At 40.9% G+C, this 18,995-nt stretch overlaps 1 protein-coding gene across 2 annotated transcripts in view; it reads right to left on the bottom strand.

The window, feature by feature from the left end:
• Positions 1-18,995, bottom strand: part of dcaf13 (ddb1 and cul4 associated factor 13) — an 83,982-nt gene that overhangs the window by 27,723 nt on the left and 37,264 nt on the right. For both annotated transcript variants that reach the window (XM_060823346.1, XM_060823337.1), the window contains exon 9: positions 2,480-2,615. In XM_060823346.1, the coding sequence (XP_060679329.1) occupies positions 2,480-2,615 (136 nt within the window). The remainder of the gene's footprint in view (positions 1-2,479; positions 2,616-18,995) is intronic.

Raw genomic sequence — 18,995 nt, 5'->3', positions numbered from 1 at the left:
GTTCCCACTAGTAGCAGAGACTAAGAGCAGAGGACACAGCCTCAGAGTGAAGAGGCAATCCTTTAGAATTGAGATGGGGATAAATTTATTCAGCCAGAGGGTGGTGAATTTGAGGAACTCATGTCCTACACAGCCTTCTGTGGCAATGTCATTGAGTATCTTTTAAAACAGAGATAGACAAGTTATTGATAAGTAAGGGGATCAAAGGTTAAAGAGAGAAGGCAGGAGAATAAGGTTGAGAAACAGATCCCCAGGTCATCTCCTCTGCACAGCTTAGCCTGCCTGGCACCCTCTCCTCATTCCTGATGAAGGGCTTATGCCCGAAACGTCGAATTTCCTATTCCTTGGATGCTGCCTGACCTGCTGTGCTTTAACCAGCAACACATTTCAACTGAGAAACAGATCAGCCATGATTGAATGGAAGAGCAGATTCAATGAGCCAAATGATCTAATTCTGATCCTACATCTTACAATCTTAGCAATTTACCATTCAATGCAGTTAAAGCACGTAATACAGAAAATTCATACCAATAATAAAACATGATCTTGCTGGGTGAAGTGAAGTAATATGGCAGTTCTTCACAAATATTTTCTAATGTGATCCAATTTTATTTCATCACCACCTTTGAAAGGCCATTCAGGATGGGCATCAAAGGCTGCACTTGAAAGGTGATGTCCATAAATTCTATATTTACACACATGAAAAAGTCTTGTCAATTCATATGGTAGGCTGGAACTGCTTTCCTTGGAGTGTAGAAGGCTGAGGGGTGATCTTCTTGAGGACATAGATAAAGTAACTACAAAGATCTTTTCCCCATGGTAGGGAAGTCCAAATCTAGTGGTCAGTTTAAGGTGACAGGAAAGAGTTAAAAGGGATCTGTGGGGAAATATTTTCACAAAGGGTAATGCAGATACAGAACAAGCTGCCAGAAGAAGTGGTAGGGGCAAGTACAATTGCAACATTTAAAAGATAATTGGACAGGTACACAAGAGGAGAGGTTTAGAGGGATAGAGGGGTAAGTGCCAAATGCAGGAAAACAGGACTAGTTCAGTTTAGGAAACCTGGTTGGAATGGACTAGGTGGGCCAAAGGGTCTATTTCTGCACTGTATGACTGTCTGATTCAATGACTCCAGCAAAATCAAAAACAGCATGTCGCACTTGGTACATTTTAATAATGTTCCTGTGATCAATATAAACATATATTACGTGAAGCATTTTAAATAGTACTTTATAAAAATATTATTTTCTGTACCCTTGTTTCACAATGACAGAAGTCAATCAAGAGCCTTCTCTTACCCACCCACAGATTGTAATCACCTCATCACCCACTAACACAGCCTGCTCCCAATTATTCATTCACATCCTGCAATCCCCACTCAGACCTCCATTCACTCATGCCTTCCCAAGCTGAATCAGTTTTCCATTCGCAACCTCACTTCCAACCCAGCGCCAACCTCTTCACTGAAATGGGAGAGCTGCAGTGAAGAGAAAAACTGTTGCTGAAAGCAAGCAGTTTCATGATTGGCCAGGTTAAAAAGAAATGGTCAGTTTCAATGACAGTTATTCATAGTAAGCAGCTTTTGACATTTAGACAGTTATAAATATTTCTAGCCAGTTTTGAAATAAATTGGAACTACCAATGAAATGGACAGATTTATTTTCTAAAAAGGGGGAGTGTCAGAAATACAAGATTTTAAATTGCACATTTCCAACACTGGGATGGTGGAAATCTGCCATTTTGTGCAAATTTCCCATCTCGAAAGAAGAGCCTTGGCATGTCCTGTATTCATGGAACGTGTAATATAAATGCAAGCTCATCATTTTTACTTTTTGTGCAATTTTGAGTAAGTGCCATGTGCCTTCTTACAGAAAGGGTAGGTCAAATTAAACTGTGGCAGAAAGTAGTTCCACAATGGGATTTTCATGTGGATACAGTGTCTTATCAGTGGGATAGAGTGCTGGAAATAAAATCCCAATTATCCTGGGATCATCACAAAAGTTAAGAATGGTATCAAAGTACGCAGAGCCCCCAATTTATCTGTTGGAAAGATCCATGGTAACAGAAAATATGCACCAACATTCTGTACTTAACAACGATTATTATTCATGGTTTGTGTAAAGATTTGTAGCTCAGGTGCCGGTTGCAGTTATTGTGGGTATGTTCACTGAGCTGCGAATTTGGCTTGCAAATGTTTCACCCCCTTTCTAGGTGACATCCTCAGTAGTGTGGAGCCTCCTGTGAAGTACTGCAGTATTTTGTTGGTTAGAATTTATTTGGTTTTGAGCTTTCTACCGTTGCAATTTTATACAGCCAAGTTCTTCATATAACAAAGTTTAAAGGAATGCTATCATATATAACCATACAAGCAAACATCACAAGATTACTGTATAACACTTGTAAATCAGGAATTAGTAATGATGTAAATTCATTTTAGAATGAATACTGGAAGAAATCTTTTAAAACACTGTAAACTTACTACACCAAGCTTTTCAGAAGCATTAGCCTTCCACAAACGGATATTCATTTCGTCAGAACCACAAAGTATATACTTGTTATCAGCAGACCACTTTACACACATCACGTGCTGCATACGTTTTGTATGGTACACCTCCCTAGAAGATAAAAACGTTATATTTATCAAAACATGATGCTAAGAAATAAAGCAAGCAAGCTTAAAGTGGATCAATAAGACAGAAATAAATAAACACATAGTTGGTGTTATTATAAATGAAGGCAATATAAAATGCTAAATCGGCATCTATTTTATAACCATGAGTGCTACATTTTCTTGAAAAAGCATGACCATATCAGGAATTTTACACCTAAATGACATATGAACACTTTTCTGCACAAATTGCTGTTGTGTCATTCCTTTCTACAGCACAACAATAAGTTAAATAACTGTGGAATCTAGTTCATATATAAGATAAAACATCTCTATACATTGCAAAGAGTATTTAGGAACATGTAAAAAAATCAAAATTTGTGAAATTAAACAACAGGAAAATGAGTCAACAACATTTTCCTTATGGCATTGAGTGGCTTTTGATTAAGTTCAGTGAACAGCAAATTTAAATAGGTGCCATTTTCATCCGATTCGAAACAACTCAGGATTGTTTAAAAAGGAATTTTGAGCAAATACAATGTCATTTTGTTTTGTTGAAAATACATTTTTGAATACTTCTTGCCTTCCGATATAGTGCCTTGAGCTTGGACTTTTTCTAATTTTCCCCAAAGTCTTGGAATATTGTGTTCAGTTCTGTTCAGCTCATCATAGGAAGCATGTGTAAGCTTTAGAGAAGGTGCAGAGGAGATTTACCAGGATGCTGTCTGGACTGGAGGGTATACCTTATGAAGAAAGGTTGAGGGAGCTAAGGCTTTTCTCATTGGAGCAAAGAAGGGCAAGGGGTGACTTGATAGAGGTGTACAACATGATGACAGGAATAGATAGAGTGGGTCGTCAGAAATTTTCTTCCAGAACAGAAATGGCTATCACGAGGGCATAATTTTAAAATGATTGGAGGAAGGTTCAGGAGAAATGTCAGAGGTCCGTTCTTTACATAGGAGAGTGGTAAGTGTGTGGAAGGCACTGCCAGCAGTGGCAGTAGAGTCAGATACATGAGGGACATTTAAGCAACTCTTGGATAGGCACATGGATGATAGTACAGTGAAGGGTTAGTTTGATCTTAGAGTAGGATAAATGGTCAGCACAACAAGGTCTGAAGGGCCTGTACTGTGCTGTACTGTTCCATGTTCTATGAAACGTTAATGCCTTATTCCTTTCTGTTCTTCTTAATGTTCTTCCTGACCCATTGACATACTTTAGTCGATACCTTGCTTGGTTCTAGATCTTTGAATTTCCCTTCAAAAACTTAAATAACTATCCTCCCCCATTATTATTATAGGTGTGAAGCCCATCAAAACAAAATAATCTAATTTAACAAATATACTTATCAAAACTGAACAATTTATATAGTTAGATTTAAGCAGCTTAGGTACCTAAGTAATTAAAATTATATATAGAATGATGGAGAACTTTCCTATTGAACCACAAACATCAAATTCTGTTGATTTTAGTCCCAGAAATGCATGCCTTTAAAATTAGAACACCAAGTCATAAGGAAGTTATTTTAGTCAAAGAAGCACATACAATTAACAGTACTTGCTGGACGGATGTGTACAAGTTCACTTTTCTTAATAGCTTAATCCAACTATAAGTCAATCATCAAAACTATAAAGTATCATTAACTAAATACATGTGTCGGGTTCAGCAGAAACCCTCAGGCAGGACAGAATAAAAAGGGGAGAATTAATTTGATCATCGAAACTTCATTAGATCAGAATCAAAGTTTACAGTGGCACCCAAAGTGATATAAAGGAAACTAAAGAGAGCAGGTAGGTGTGACTGTTTAACATAGTAAAAACCCTTGAGTGCACAGCAGGAGGTAACCACTGAGTTTACATTTAGTCCATATTTGGTCTAAACCACTTAACTGAACCGACAGTTCTCAAGTACTTGGCTGAACGAATCAGTTTCAAGTACTTTTAAATGAATTGATAACTGCACCTTGTAAATGTTGATCATATTAATGAGCTGTCTGTTATGATCGGGTTAAAAATCTCCCAACACCAACTGATATCCAACAGGTTTAATTGGAAGCACTAGCTTTTGAAGAGCTGCTCCTTCATCAGGTAGTTGTGGAGCAGTACCTTAAGACACAGAATTTATAACAGAAGATTACAGTGTCATGTAACTGAAATGATATATTGAACAAACCTAGATTGCTGTTGAGTCTTTCATCCCGCGGCACGGTGGCACAGTGGTTAGCACTGCTGCCTCACAACGCCCGATGCCCGGGTTCAATTCCCGACTCAGGCGACTGACTGTGTGGAGTTTGCACGTTCTCCCCATGTCTGCGTGGGTTTCCTCCGGGTGCTCCGGTTTCCTCCCACAGTCCAAAGATGTGCGGGTCAGGTGAATTGGCCATGCTAAATTGCCCGTAGTGTTAGGTAAGGGGTAAATGTAGGGGTATGGATGGGTTGCGCTTCAGCGGGTCGGTGTGGACTTGTTGGGGCGAAGGGCCTGTTTCCACACTGTAAGTAATCTAATCTTTTAGAATGAGTTGCAGGTTTCAGTTCACTAATACGTAAATCCCAGAACTTCTTTTAAGTCACATTCGCGAGATAACTTAAGATTTTATATTTAAAAAAATGACATCTCAACTCAGACAATGCATTAAAGGTGTATGGTTGGAGTTTGTCTGCATCCCAATCTTGAGTCAGGTTGGTTCTACTTCCAAACTGGAATTTACAAAATATTACATGGATTGTCTGCCTGCAGGTTGTGCATTTTTCTGAGCAAAATAAAATTATCTGCAAATATAATTCTTATAAAATGTCTTATGGTCCTGCTCCACAACTACCTGATTAACGAGCAGTGCTCCAAAAGCTAGTGCTTCAAAATAAGCCTGTTGCCGTTGTGTGAATTTTAACTCTGTCCACACCAGTCCAACACCAGCTCCTCCACATCAGGTCACTTCCACTCAATGCTGCAGCTTCAGTTCAGAAACCTGTAATACCAAGTTCTCCTGAATAAAGACAACTGAAGACCATTTTACCATCTCTGTCTCTCACTCCAGTTCGTGGTCTAAAAAAAATCAACATATTCAAACCTCACCATATATTTTATACGGTTAGGATGGTGTCAAATGCTACTTTCGGGCATTAGAAATTTCATGACATGGTTGGAACCACTTGCCAGCATACCATTTACCTGGTAATGCTAATTTAAATCTCCACCCCATTCAAAGTATGCCTTCTCTAACTTTTGCCTCCACCACTAGTCAGATGAATTTTAGTTGATGCAGAGAAAGGCACCTCTTCCTTCTATTTACAACTTTACGACTCAACATTAGCACAGAGTTTTCAGATCAAACCATTGTTCCCATTTCTTCGAAGAACTGAAAATTGTAATGATTCTCTTGTTCACCACAGCTCTAAACGGATCCATCGGATTGAATTTTATGACCAATAATGAAGAAATGGCACTTCCTGCTGAACATGAAATGTTCTAGCAATCACTGTGGCATAGTATTCTCCTTTCTCAATGGAACTTTAAATCAGCACAGAGATCTATGCAACACAGCAATGTCAACAAACAGGGTAAGTAGCAAATCATTATGAAACATCCAACACACAGCAAACTAAGATAAAAGCAATAAATCCACCCACTCAATTAAAAAGTTTTCATATCGTGGAACAAATTATTATGATTGTTAAGGTAGAAGAAAAGCTAAACATCTGGAAATAAAACTTACTTTTACATGGATTTTTTTCAAATCAACTTTTCAGGTCAAGTGACAGTATTTATCAGCAACTGCTAACTTAGTGTACTGTCAAAAGTACAGTTAAATTTAATTTAAGTTTCACATTTTGTAGAAAGTGAGATTAAATGTAAAACAGGAAGCCCGTATCCATCCCTTGATTATTCAGAACTTGCACACTGATGGAACTTCATCAGTGTACATTCTGAGGAAAACAGAATTATTGACAGCAACTTACCTTCGCAATTCATTCTGTGCACAGATTCTGGAGGTCCCAGTGAAGAAAAGGTTATGATGGCTGAGTTTTACTGCCATTATCATAGCTTTTGTTTCTTTACTTTTTACATTATCCCCTTAACAACATTTTGTCTTTATTAAAAGGTAATAATTGGAAGAAGTGCCAACTGCTGCATCAAAAAGAGATAATTTTGTAAATTCATTTTGCTCAATTTCGAAAATAAAGACTTCATTTATGAATGCTGTAAAGTACATTAATCTATGTTCAGCAAACTAAAAATTTCTGCTAAACTGAGATGAAAGGTTTTTAAAATTGTATCAAATCAATATGCATCATTAATCAATGCTAGACCAATTATCTTTGTTTCAACATCAATATTAGCTCTGTTACATTCACATCCATAAATTAATGCATGCTTTTATGTTTTCAGCACAATAAATTCACAACGAACAACCACTGAAATAAAACTGAATTTCCCTTTTGAAAATAAAAAGTACAACTGAATATACTCGTAGAAAGCAAAGTTTTCAGACAAATGACTGCCTCAATTAAAATTCATCCCCAAACTGTAGCATCCTTCATCAGGCCAACTCCTTACACTTTCTAACTTACAAAACAAAGACAATTTCAGATAACTTTACATTTTTTGATTATTTCCAGTATATGGAATTATAGAATACTGAAAATTGCAGCCTTAGGGAAGCAATTTATCCAGACTCGGGCATTAAAGAGTCATAAAGGCAAAGGAGGAGGCTATTTCATCCATCAACTCTATAGGTTTTTCGTGGAGCAATCTAGTCAGCCCCATTCTATCCCTGCAAGTTTATTTTCCTCAAATGCTAATCTAAATTATTTCTGAAATCATTGAGCGCCTCAGCTTCTATCATTTTGGTTGGCAGAGTTTCAGGCCATCATTCCTTCAGGTTGCTCAAAAGCTGCATAGAAGTTCTTCTTCGTATCTCCTTGTGCCTTGTCAAACATTAGATTGATTTTTGATAGAAAATGGAAGTCAAGGGTTACTGGAGACTGGCAGAAGATTGGACCTGAGAGCACAACTAAATCAGCCATAATTTTATTGAATGGGGAACAAGTTTGAAGGGCCAAAAGGCCTCCTTCTTTGTTAAGTTCTATATTCCTAAAAACATACAATCTGTTTCTCTGTGCCCCTTTACACCAGCCAGTGTGAACAGGTTTTCTCTGTCTACTGTATGTGAAGGGATCATTGCTCAATGTAACTGGCTTAGGAGGAGAACAACCTTAGCTTCCCCAAACTAATTATGTAGCTAAAAGCCCCTCATCCTTGAAGCTATTCTGGTTAATCTCCTGTGTTCCGTCTCAAGAACTTTCACATCCTTGCTAAAACTGCAATAACCAGAATGGAAGACAATAACCCTAGTTGTGGCCTAACCAGAGCTTTATAAATGTTCAGCATAACTTCACTGCTTTTGTACACAATAGCTCTACGAAACCAAAAAGGTCCCTTATGCTTTCCCAAGAACCCTATCAAAATATTTTGCCACCTTCAAAGTTCTATGCCTATGAGCAGTGACTGCACACCTATTAGAAATGTGCCACTAAATGCAAAGTCATGCTAGTGATCCATAAAGTCACGCAGGCTATACCACTTTTACATAGTCACAAGCCAACACCCCTCTACCCCATGCATTAAGTAGAGAGTTTAGAAATGGCAGCTTTGTGTAAGATTAACAGCTTGGAGTTTGCTGTCAGCTGCAGATCAAGGGGTTCACAGACCTTGAAGTAAGCCTCGTTGAGACATTTAGATATCTCTGGGAGGTCTTCAATCGTCATTGCCTTGTGGTGGTTCTACAACTGAGTGCTGTATTTGTTAGTGAGGCATAAACATGGGCTGAAGAGAGGAGTTCATAAACTTCTGTAAAATATTACCTGATAATTAACTCGAGATAGTGATAGCAGCATCATGACAATGTCACTGAACTAGTTATCAAGAGGATTTGGTTAATAGTTCAACTAAATCTAGACTATGATACAGTGATTAAATAACCACATGTTTTTACAAAAATCAATTTGGTTCACTACATAGTTTAAATGATGGAATCCTGCTATCCCCTCCTTTAAATAGGTCTGACCTATAATCACACAGTCATATGTTGGACTCTTAACTGCTCTCTTAAAAATGGTTTCGAAAACCATCCAGTTCAAGAAAAACCAGAATGGATAACAGTACTGGACTCATTAGCAACAACCACAACCCATTAAAAGAGGAAAAAAAAACACTCCACAGGATGTTTAAACCTGAAAATCATTTTGTTCTTATAAACCCAGTAACAGGTGATTGAACAAGGTGTAACATTTTAAAATGGGGTTCTGACAACACCTTGGGAGCAGAGGAGGGGAAACTCTCACTCATTTCAAATGATTGCCGACTCAGAGAAAGTTTCACAGCACAGTCCAATTGTCTGCAAGTGGCATTTGAATTAAACAGTTCAATTCAGAATACAGTAGAACCTTGATTATCCGAGCGAGATGATTGTTCAGATAACCGAAAGCAAGCGGTAATTTATGAGTGCCGGTTATCGAACATTTCTTGGTTATCCGGCAATTCACACCTTGCCGTTTAACTGATAACTGAATGCTGAGTTGCCTAATGCCGCTTTTATGGGACCTTGAGATCTTGTTCGGATAACCAGAAATTCGGATAATCGAGTTCTACTGTATACAGCCCTTTAAATTTTCCAGTCCCAGCATCCTTTGATTCTATAATCGCATACTTAAGGCTTGTCCAAAATTTTATGCCCTGGCCTCGGAGACTCTGCTTTCTGAAACCAAACCTACACAACTTATATAAAAAAACTTATTAAAAAATTGGACATTGCACATCCAATATTTTCTGATCTACATATTTCTCAAATTCAGCTCATGCTGCTGACTATTTCTGTCAAACATCACATTTCAAACATTTCAGTGTCAGTTGTCCAAATTCAAATTCCAAATCCTTTCCTGTTTCAATGTTACTATTTTAGGACTCCAAATGTATTTCTTGCATCAAATTACAGCATTACTCTACAATCAATAGGCTGACACAGAAGGAATTACTTCTTGAAAAATTATCATCTTACTTCTCAGGTTAGCAAACTTCTTCCATGGTCACAAAAAATTGCTGCCTTTCTGAAAATGTTCAAAACTCACTTGAAACAGTGGCCAACAAATATTGCTGTCCCAGAGAGGTTTACTCGACAAATATTCCCTACTCGGGCAGTGTTCCTTGCTTCCTTTCTGAGAATATTTCACCTATCCCTGACATGGATGTGTTTCACTTCCATTCCCCTTCCCCATGCCAAATTGTCACATCTGAGTCAAAGTGGAAGAACAGCTTTCAAAATCTATTTAATTGCCAAGGTCCAGTTCATTACTGAAAATCAGAAAATTCCATGAAAACATAATATGCTGTTTGTTTAAAATCAAGCCAATTTCAAAACTACTCAATCACATGCATTATAATGAAGCTTGATATTTTTAAAATTGCCAAATAATAGTTCTCAATGTTCAAAAGTACCTTTATATTCTTTCCTAGTCATCAACAATTCCAAATGATATACTTTACAACTGTTACAAACTGTTTTCCAAGTAGTAGTCAATATTGACCAGCTTAAATTTAATGCCCATTTCTACTCAAGGAGAGGGCTGAATTTGAACCACTGTAGTTTGGGTGTTGCTGATGCTATGACGTTGGCATTTGCAGTCTTCCTTGAAGGCCTCCAAGCCCTTCCATTATTTCCTCTCCTGCCAACCCAACTAGTATCCCTCCACTGACACACTCATTCAATTGGCAGACTTAAGAGGTATAGTTAGTAAGTTTGCAGATGACACCAAAATTGGAGGTGTTTTAGATTGTGAAGCGGTTACCTAAGATCCCATTGTAATCTGAATCAGATGAGCCAATGGGCTGAGAAGTGGCAGATGATGTTTAATTTAGATAAATGCGGGCTGCTGCATTTTGGGAAAGCAAATCTTAGCAGGACTTGGGCACTTAATGGTCAAGTTTGAGGGAGTGTTGCTGAACAATAAGAGACCATGGAGTGCAGGTTCATCGTTCCTTGAAAGTAGAGTCACAGGTAGATAGGATAACGAAGAAGGTGTTTGGTATGCTTTTCTTTATTGGTCAGTGCATCGAACAGGAGATGGGAGTCATGTTGCGGCTGTTCAGGACATTAGTTAGGCCACTCTTGGCATATTGCCTGCAATCCTGGTCTTCCTATCGGAAGGATGATGTTGTGAAACTTGAAGAGGTTCAGAAAAGATTTACAAGGATGCTCCTCACTCTCAACAATTTCTCCTTCGAATCCTCCCACTTCCTTCAGACCAAAGGGGTAGCCATGGGCATCTGCATGGGCCCCAGCTCTGCCTACCTCTTCATCAGATAAGTGGAACACTCCATCTTCTGCAGTTACATGGTGCCATCCTCCACCTTTTCCTCCATTACACTGATGACTGTATCAGTGCCACCGCATGCTCCCATGAGGAGGTTGAACAGTTCATCAACTTTACTAACACCTTCCCTCCTGACCTTAAGTTCACCTGGACCATCTCAGATACCTTCCTCTCCTTCCTGGACCTCTCCATCTTCATTTCTGACAACCTACTCAAATTGGACATCTACTGCAAACCCACTGACTCCAACAGCTACTTGGACTACACCTCTGCCCACTCACCTGCTGTAAAACGGTATCTCTTACTCTCAAATCCGCTGTCTCCACCACATCTGCTCTCAGGAGGAGCAATTCCACTCCAAGAATCCCAGATATCCTCTGACTTCAAGGACCGCAATTTCCATAAGACAGGAGTGAAAGCAAGGCCATTCGCCCCATTGAGTCCACTCCGCCATTCAATCGTGGCTGATGGGCATTTCAATGCCACTAGCCCGCACTCTCCCCGTAGCCGTTAAATTCTTGATCTTGGAAGGAATTATCAATCTCTGCCTTGAAGGCACCCAACGTCCTGGCCTCCACTGTGATCCAGGGCAATGAATTCCACAGGTCCACCACTGTCTGGCTGAAGATATGTCTCCTCATTTCAGTTCCAAATTGACCCCATCTAATTCTAAGGCAGTGCCCACAGGTCTCAGCCTCCCCGCCTAATGGAAATAAATTTCCAGCGTCCACCCTTCCTAAGCCATGCATTGTCTTGTAAGTTTCTATCAGGTCTCCCCTCAACTTTCGAAACTCTAATGAATACAATCCCAGGATCCTCAGCCGTTCATCGTATGTTAGGCCTACCATTCCAGGTATCATTTGTGTGAATGTCTGCTGGACATGCTCCAGTGCCTGTATGTCCTTCCTGAGGTGGAATTTCCCTTTCCACGATGCCCTCCAGCGCATCTCCTCCACTTCTCGCACCTCCACCCTTGAACCTCACATCTGCAAGAAGGATAGAACCTTCCACCCCACTAATCTCCGGATACAGTGCATTACCCTCTGCCATTTCCAACACCTACAATCAGACCCCACCAGGAGATATTTCCCTCTCCACCTTCATTTGCATTCCACAGAGATCATTCCCTCCGCGAGTCCCTCATTAGATCTCGCCACCACCAATCCAACCTCCACCCGCGGCACCTGCCCTTGCCACGTCAAGATGTGTAAAACCTGAGCCCCCAGCTCCACTCCTCACCTCTGTCCAAGGCCCCAAGGCATCCTTTCAGATCTGGCAGAGATGCATGTCCAAACACCTCATCTATTGTGCTTGTTGCTCTCGATGTGGTCACTTCTACATCGGGGAGACAGGACGCTAACTCGCGCAGCATTTCAGGGAAAATCTCTCGAATACACACACCAAACAAACCCACTTCAACTCCCACTCCCAAATTGCCAAGGACATACAAATTCTGGGCCTCTTTCACTGCCAAATCCAAGCCACCTGAAGACTGGAGGAAGAATGCTTCATCTTACGTCCTGGGACCCTCCAACCACATGGCATTAACATTGACCCCCAGTTTCCTTATCTCCCCTCCCCCCACTTTATCCCAGATCCAACCCAGCACCGCCCTCTTGAACTGTCCTACCTGTCCATTTTCCTTCCGACCTATGTGCTCCACCCTCCCCTCCAACCTGTCCTTATCACCTGAACCCACATCTATCGCCTTCCAAACTACCTTCCCCCCCCCCCCCCCAACCTCCACCCCCATTTATCTCTCAGCTCTTTCCCCCATTCCTGATGAAAGGCTTATATCCTAAACGCCGACTCTCCTGTTCCTCAGATACCACCTAACCTGCTGTACTTTTCCAGTGCCACACTTTTTGACTCTGATCTCCATCATCTGCAGTCCTCAATTTCTCCCAGTTGTAAACAATTATTATTATTGGAACATCAGCTGAGAAAAGACACAAAGAATATTCCAAAATTCCAAATTTTGATAGAGGACAACTTTGATGTTATGGTACTCCTGTGATATTGTTATTCTTATCCTTCTCACTGAGATGGCGGGGGGGGGGGCCTATTTCACTCGGATAATCGATTGTTGGGTTAATTGAGTAAATGCCTTTCCTCCGGGGGTCGGAGTTTATCTAAGCTGCTCCCCGTTCAGGAGACGAGGCAGAAGCACACCATGCATGAGCCCCCACCCCAGTCCTGTCCAACACACCCCCCCTCCTCCCCCCACGCCATCCAAACCTGCACCTGCCGTGCGTATTCCCCCCCCCCCCCTCTCTGGGACAGCCAGACTGGACACCAACAAGACTGCTGTTGCCAGTTTTGTGGAGTAAGTCTTCAAATAGCACGCGCACACACCTTTTTACAGCAATGTTTTGACAGGTTCCACCTTTACCCTGTACAGGACCATGCTGGAGAGATTATCTGGGGGGGGGGGGGAAGGGAGATTTTTGAGGTACACCCTTCTATAGACCTCCAAGGCAAGTGTGGGGAGAGAGAGAGAGGGCGGGAGGTCAGTCATTTGGAAATGGTGCCTGTTTAATCATTGTAAACAAAAGACGTGATGAGTGTTGGAAACATGTCTTTGATGTAATGTTTCTACTGGGACCTCGAAATCTCCTTTGGATAATCCGATATTCAGATAGATCATACGGAGGAACCTCTATTATCTGAATATCACCTTCAAGTTGTAACTGGAGCTGGAAAGTGGAACAAGTGTAGAAATAGCATAGTTTTGGCAGTATAATGGGCTGAAGGGCTGTTTCTGTACTATATGATTCTGAACAGGTTGCATACAGAAGTCCAGTGGTAACTGTCACAACAACTTGCAGTGCATGGTAGCAAACATCTGGAACAGTGTTGCAGCTGCATCTGTCCAGGTCAAATGGCATGGCACTCTTTGATGATCAATAGCTGCATCACTCACTGCAGAATGCCAGCTTCTGCCCTGTTTTAGCCATGATGTTAATTTCATTGGGCGCTTTCTTATCAATGGTAAACCCACAGGGTATTGACAATAAGGTTGCTACGGTTGTATCACACTTGGTGGTTGAATCACTTTTTTGGGACTCATCTGGTTCAAACATATCCTTTCGAGATGCAATTCCAGCTATTCCGACCTACAGTTGACTTCAGAGTCACAGCAATATTGTTCACTATCACAGAATCATACAGCATGGAAACAGGCCTTTGATCCAACCAGTCCATGCCAACCATATTCCCAAGCTAAACTACTCCCACATGCCTGTGTTTAGTCTAGTCCCCTCCAAGTATTTCCTGTTCATGAACTTAGCAAATTCTTTTAAATGTTGTAACTGTACTTGTAGCCACCACTTTTTCTGACAGTTCATTCCACCCATGGACCATTCACTTTGTAAAAAAGTTGCTGCTCACATCCTTTTTAAACCTTCCTCCTTTCATCTTAAGACTATGCCCCCTAGTTTCTAACTCACCCACCATAAAGAAAAGACCACAATCACTCACCTTATCTATGCCCCTCATGATTTTGTAAACCTTAACAAAGGTCACACGACTTCCTATGCTCCACTGAAAAAAAAGTTTCAGCTTATCCAGTCAATTTTTAGATCTCAATCCGTCTCTTCCCAGCAACATCCTGGTAAATCTTTTCTGAATTCTCTGCAGTTTAACAATATCCTTCCTGTAACATAGCGACCAAAACTGCACATTGTACTCCAAAAGAAAGAGTTGCCTTAGGAATCTTCAACATTGACTCTGGCTGTCATCAAATCTCATGGCACCAATTCAAACATGAGTAAGGAAACCATAGGCTGATTATCATTCACCATACTGCCTTCTGAGGAACCAGTTCACCTCCATGGTGAGCACCAAATGGAACAAGCAGAAGGCACAGAACGTCCTCTGGGTGGAGGATTTCAAACGTCCATCAAGAGTGGCTTACTGACACCACTGCCAGCTAAGTTTGAATGGTCATAGCTGTTACACTGGTTCAGCTGCAAATCGTGAGAGAACCAATAAAAAAAGTGAGAAAAACAAACCTTAGGGAGTGTGTCCTCACCAAAATGTCTGTCTCAGGTATATTGACCTGTGATAGTATTGGCCAGAGTGACTGATTTACAGTCCTCGGGGAGAATCATCCTTTCTGACTAAATGTAGCTGCAACAACACTTAAGATTCTCAACACCATCCAAAACAAGACAAACTACTTGATCAGTAGCCAATCCATCACCTTTAACATTCAGACATTCCACCATATAGCCACAGGATCAGCAATGTGTACCATGTAAATACAGCAACATAGCAATTCACAAAAGCTCCTTTGTCAACATCGTCCAAACTCTCAACCTCCACTGCTTTGAAGAACAGGGAAGTAGATGCATGAGATTACCACAAGCCGAAAGATCCCTTCTAAGCCACTCAAGATCCTGGGTCACTGTTTCTTCACAGTGACAGGCTCAAAATCCTCAAACTCCTTAACAGTACTGTGGATATCTTCTCACAGCATGGACTGCAGTGGTTCAAGAAGGCAGCTTACACCACCTTCTCAGGGGCAATTATGGATGGACGATAAGTTTGCACTCTGAATGAGCCATTCTAGTGAAATTCTTCTGACTTTTCCCTAGAATACTAAACATTTTTGATTAAGAGGATTCTGGGTAAACCAGGGTGATATTGTTGTGGTATCTTCAGTGTTGTAGCTGATTTCCTCGTATTCTCAATTAATGCTTTAAGAATGAGCGAGAGAGAGTGCAAGCAAGGGAACACGACAGCTAGCGCACAATACTGACCATGGGGGAGGTGAAATAAATGGAGCAGTAAACCTGCACAGCTGTCTGCCTCTCCTATTTTGAAACCTTTAGTTTCAAATATCTCTGAACATTGGAGTTCTTTCTCAGAAAAATAAACTAACAGTGAAATTCACAGCTGACCGTGGAGAAACCTGTGTGACAGAGCTCACAGCAGGGGAGTAGTGAAGTGGCATTTTCTAAAAAAGTGTAAGCTTACGTCTTGTAAATTTACAATAGTGAGTAGAGTGAAGATTTTTTATGATGATATGTTTTATTGAGATCTGCCTCTTGGTTAGACTTTAAAAATATAAAACATGTGGACTAAGTTATCCTACAGAGGTGCTTATACAGCAGTGAGACTGTGCTTTTTTCTGAGTCTATAGATTGTTCAGCTGCAAAGATGGTCTTTAGTACAGTGACATGCCCTTCCCGTGGATGTGAGAGATTAGGAAAAGTTTTCATGTTATTAATGATTAGGTCTGTAGGAGTGTGTTTGGCTGCAAATCCTATCAGATTGCATGGTTCATTCGGAGCAGCAGTTAGAGGCAATGAGGAAGTTACAGGAGCTGGGAGAGGGTGTGATGGATGGTAGTTGCAGGAAGGTAGAAAAACCACAGATACACAGTCAGGTTACTTCCAGAAAATGTAGAAGAGGTAGATGGGTAATGCAGGCGTAATGTGGCTATCCCCATCTGAAACAAATAAACTATTTTTGAAAGTGTAGGGTGTGATGGACTCTTGGGAATGTAGCACTATCAGCGAGGTTTCTGGTAACGAGACTAGCTCTACTGTAACATGGGGTATGTCAGGTTTCAAACAATCGATTGTGATAGGGAACTCTCTAGTCAGATGCTGATACATAAGTTTCTGCGGCCAGCAACAAGATACGAGAATGGTGCGCTGTCTACCTGGCGCCAGGATCAAGGATATCGCAGAGAGGGTGCTGGATATTCACAAAAGGGGAGGGGGACCTGCAGGAGATTGTTGCACACATCAAAACTAACGCACAGGAAGAAAAAAAGACGAGGTTCTGAAGAGAGAATATTGGAAATTAAGCAGGAATTTAAAAAGTAAGTCCACGAGGGTAGTAGTAATATCTGGATTGCTCCCCCTGCCAGATGCTAGTGAAAATAGGAATAGGAGGATAGAGCAGATAAATGCGTGGCTGAGGAGCTGGTGCAGCGGAAAATGATTTACATTTTTTGGATCATAGGAATCTCTTCTGGAGTAAAAGTGACCGTTATAAGAAAAATGGATTGCACCCGAATTGGAAGGGGGATAATATATTGGCAAGGATGTTTGCTACAGCTGCTTGGCAGGATATAAAACTAGAAGGTGGGGATCCCAGGGAGATAGTCAGAAAAGAGATCAGTCTCAGACTGGCATATTTGGGAAAAGGAGTGTGTCAAAAAGGTAGAGCAGAGGACAAGGCAGGACTGATAAACAGCATCTATTTTAATGCAAAAGGCCAAATAGGTAAGGAAGATGAACTCAGGGCACATTTGGGGACATGGGACTTTAAAATCATTGCGATTCGAAAGACATGGCTCAGGAATGGATAGGATTGGTAGCTTAATGTTCACGGGTATAGATGCTACAGTAAGGTTGTGGGGCCAGGGGTGGGCGAGTGAGAGGAAGGGGACTGGTATTTTTGAAAAGGGATAACATTACAGCTGTACTTAGGGAGGTGAGGTTATTTGGATTGGAAATGAGAAATAACAAAGGGATGATTAGGATCATACAACAGACCTTCCTATAGTCAGTGGGAAATGAAGAAGCAAATTTATAAGGAGATCTCAGTTATCTGTCAGAATAGTAGGGAAGGCGATGGCCAATGGGTTAACTATCCAGTGATAATAAAAAGAGACCCAGGTAATGTTCTGGCGATCAAGGTTTGAATCTCGCGATGGCAAATGGTGGAATTTGAATTCAACAAATATCTGGAATTAGAGTGTAATGATGACCATGAATCCATTGTCCAATGTGAATCTATCTACTGAAGGAGTAAAGCTTGACTTAATTTTGGGAAATAAGGCAGGGGTAGTGACTGAGGTGTCAGCAGGGAAGCACTTTGGGGATAGTGAACATAATTCTAATAGTTTTAAAATAGTGATGGAAAAATATCGAAAAGATAAAACTCTAAATTGGAGGAAGGCCAATTTTGATGGTATTAGGTAACAACTTTCAAAAGTCAATTGGGGGCTGATAATTGCAGGTAAAGGAATGGCTGGAAAATGGAAAGCATTCAAAAATGAGATAATGAGAGTCCAGATATTCCTTTCTGGTGAGGGGGTAAGGCTGGCAGGTGTAGGGAATACAGAATGACTGGAGAAATTGAGGTTTTGGTCAAACAAAGAAGGAAGCATATGTCAAGTATAGACAACAGATAAGGAGTGAATCCCCAGAAGTATAGTTAAGAGGGAAATCAGGACAAAAAGGCGACGTGAGATAGCTTTGGCAAGTAGGATTAAGGAGAATCCAAAAGGTTTCCACAAATACTTTAAAGACAAGAGAGTGCTTAGGGAGAGAATCGGGCCCCTTAAATATCAGCAAGGCTGCCTATGTGTGGAACTGCAGGAGATGGGGGGGGATTCTAAACAAGTATTTTGCATCAGTGTTTAATGGAGAAGGAAGCCAGATACTTGGGTAAATAAATAGCAAATTTTTGAAACATACCCATATTATAGAAGAGATGGACTTAAAATGCATAAAGGTGGATGAATCCCCAGGACCTGAACAGATGTATCCTGGAATTCTGTTGGAAGCTAGGGAAGTGATTGCTGAGCCCCTGGTTGAGATATTTGTATCATCGATAGCCACAGGTAAAGTGCCAGAATACTGGATACTTGCTAATGTGGTGCCTCTACTTAAGGAAAAGTGTTAAGGACAGGTCAGGAAACTATAGTTTGGTGAGCCTCACATCAGTAGTGGGCAAGCTATTGGGGAGGGTCCTGAGGGACAGGATGTACATGCATTTAAAGACAAGGTCTGATTAGGGATAGTCAGCACGGCTTTGTGCGTAGGAAAGAGTGTCTCACTAATTTGATTGAGTTTTTTGAAGAAGTAACAAAGAGGATTGATGAGGGCAGAGTGGTGGGCATGATCTATATGGACTTCAGTAAGGCGTTTGACAAGGTTCTGCATGGTAGACTGATTAGCAAGATTAGATCACATGGAATACAGGAAAAACTAGCCATTTGGATACAGAACTGGCTTGAAGGGTGGAGACAGAGGGTGGTGGTGGAGGGTTGTTTTTCG

Source organism: Hemiscyllium ocellatum, chromosome 4, assembly GCF_020745735.1.
Source record: "Hemiscyllium ocellatum isolate sHemOce1 chromosome 4, sHemOce1.pat.X.cur, whole genome shotgun sequence".
In the NCBI taxonomy this organism is placed as follows: domain Eukaryota; kingdom Metazoa; phylum Chordata; class Chondrichthyes; order Orectolobiformes; family Hemiscylliidae; genus Hemiscyllium; species Hemiscyllium ocellatum.
This window is presented reverse-complemented; position numbering and strand designations above follow the sequence as displayed.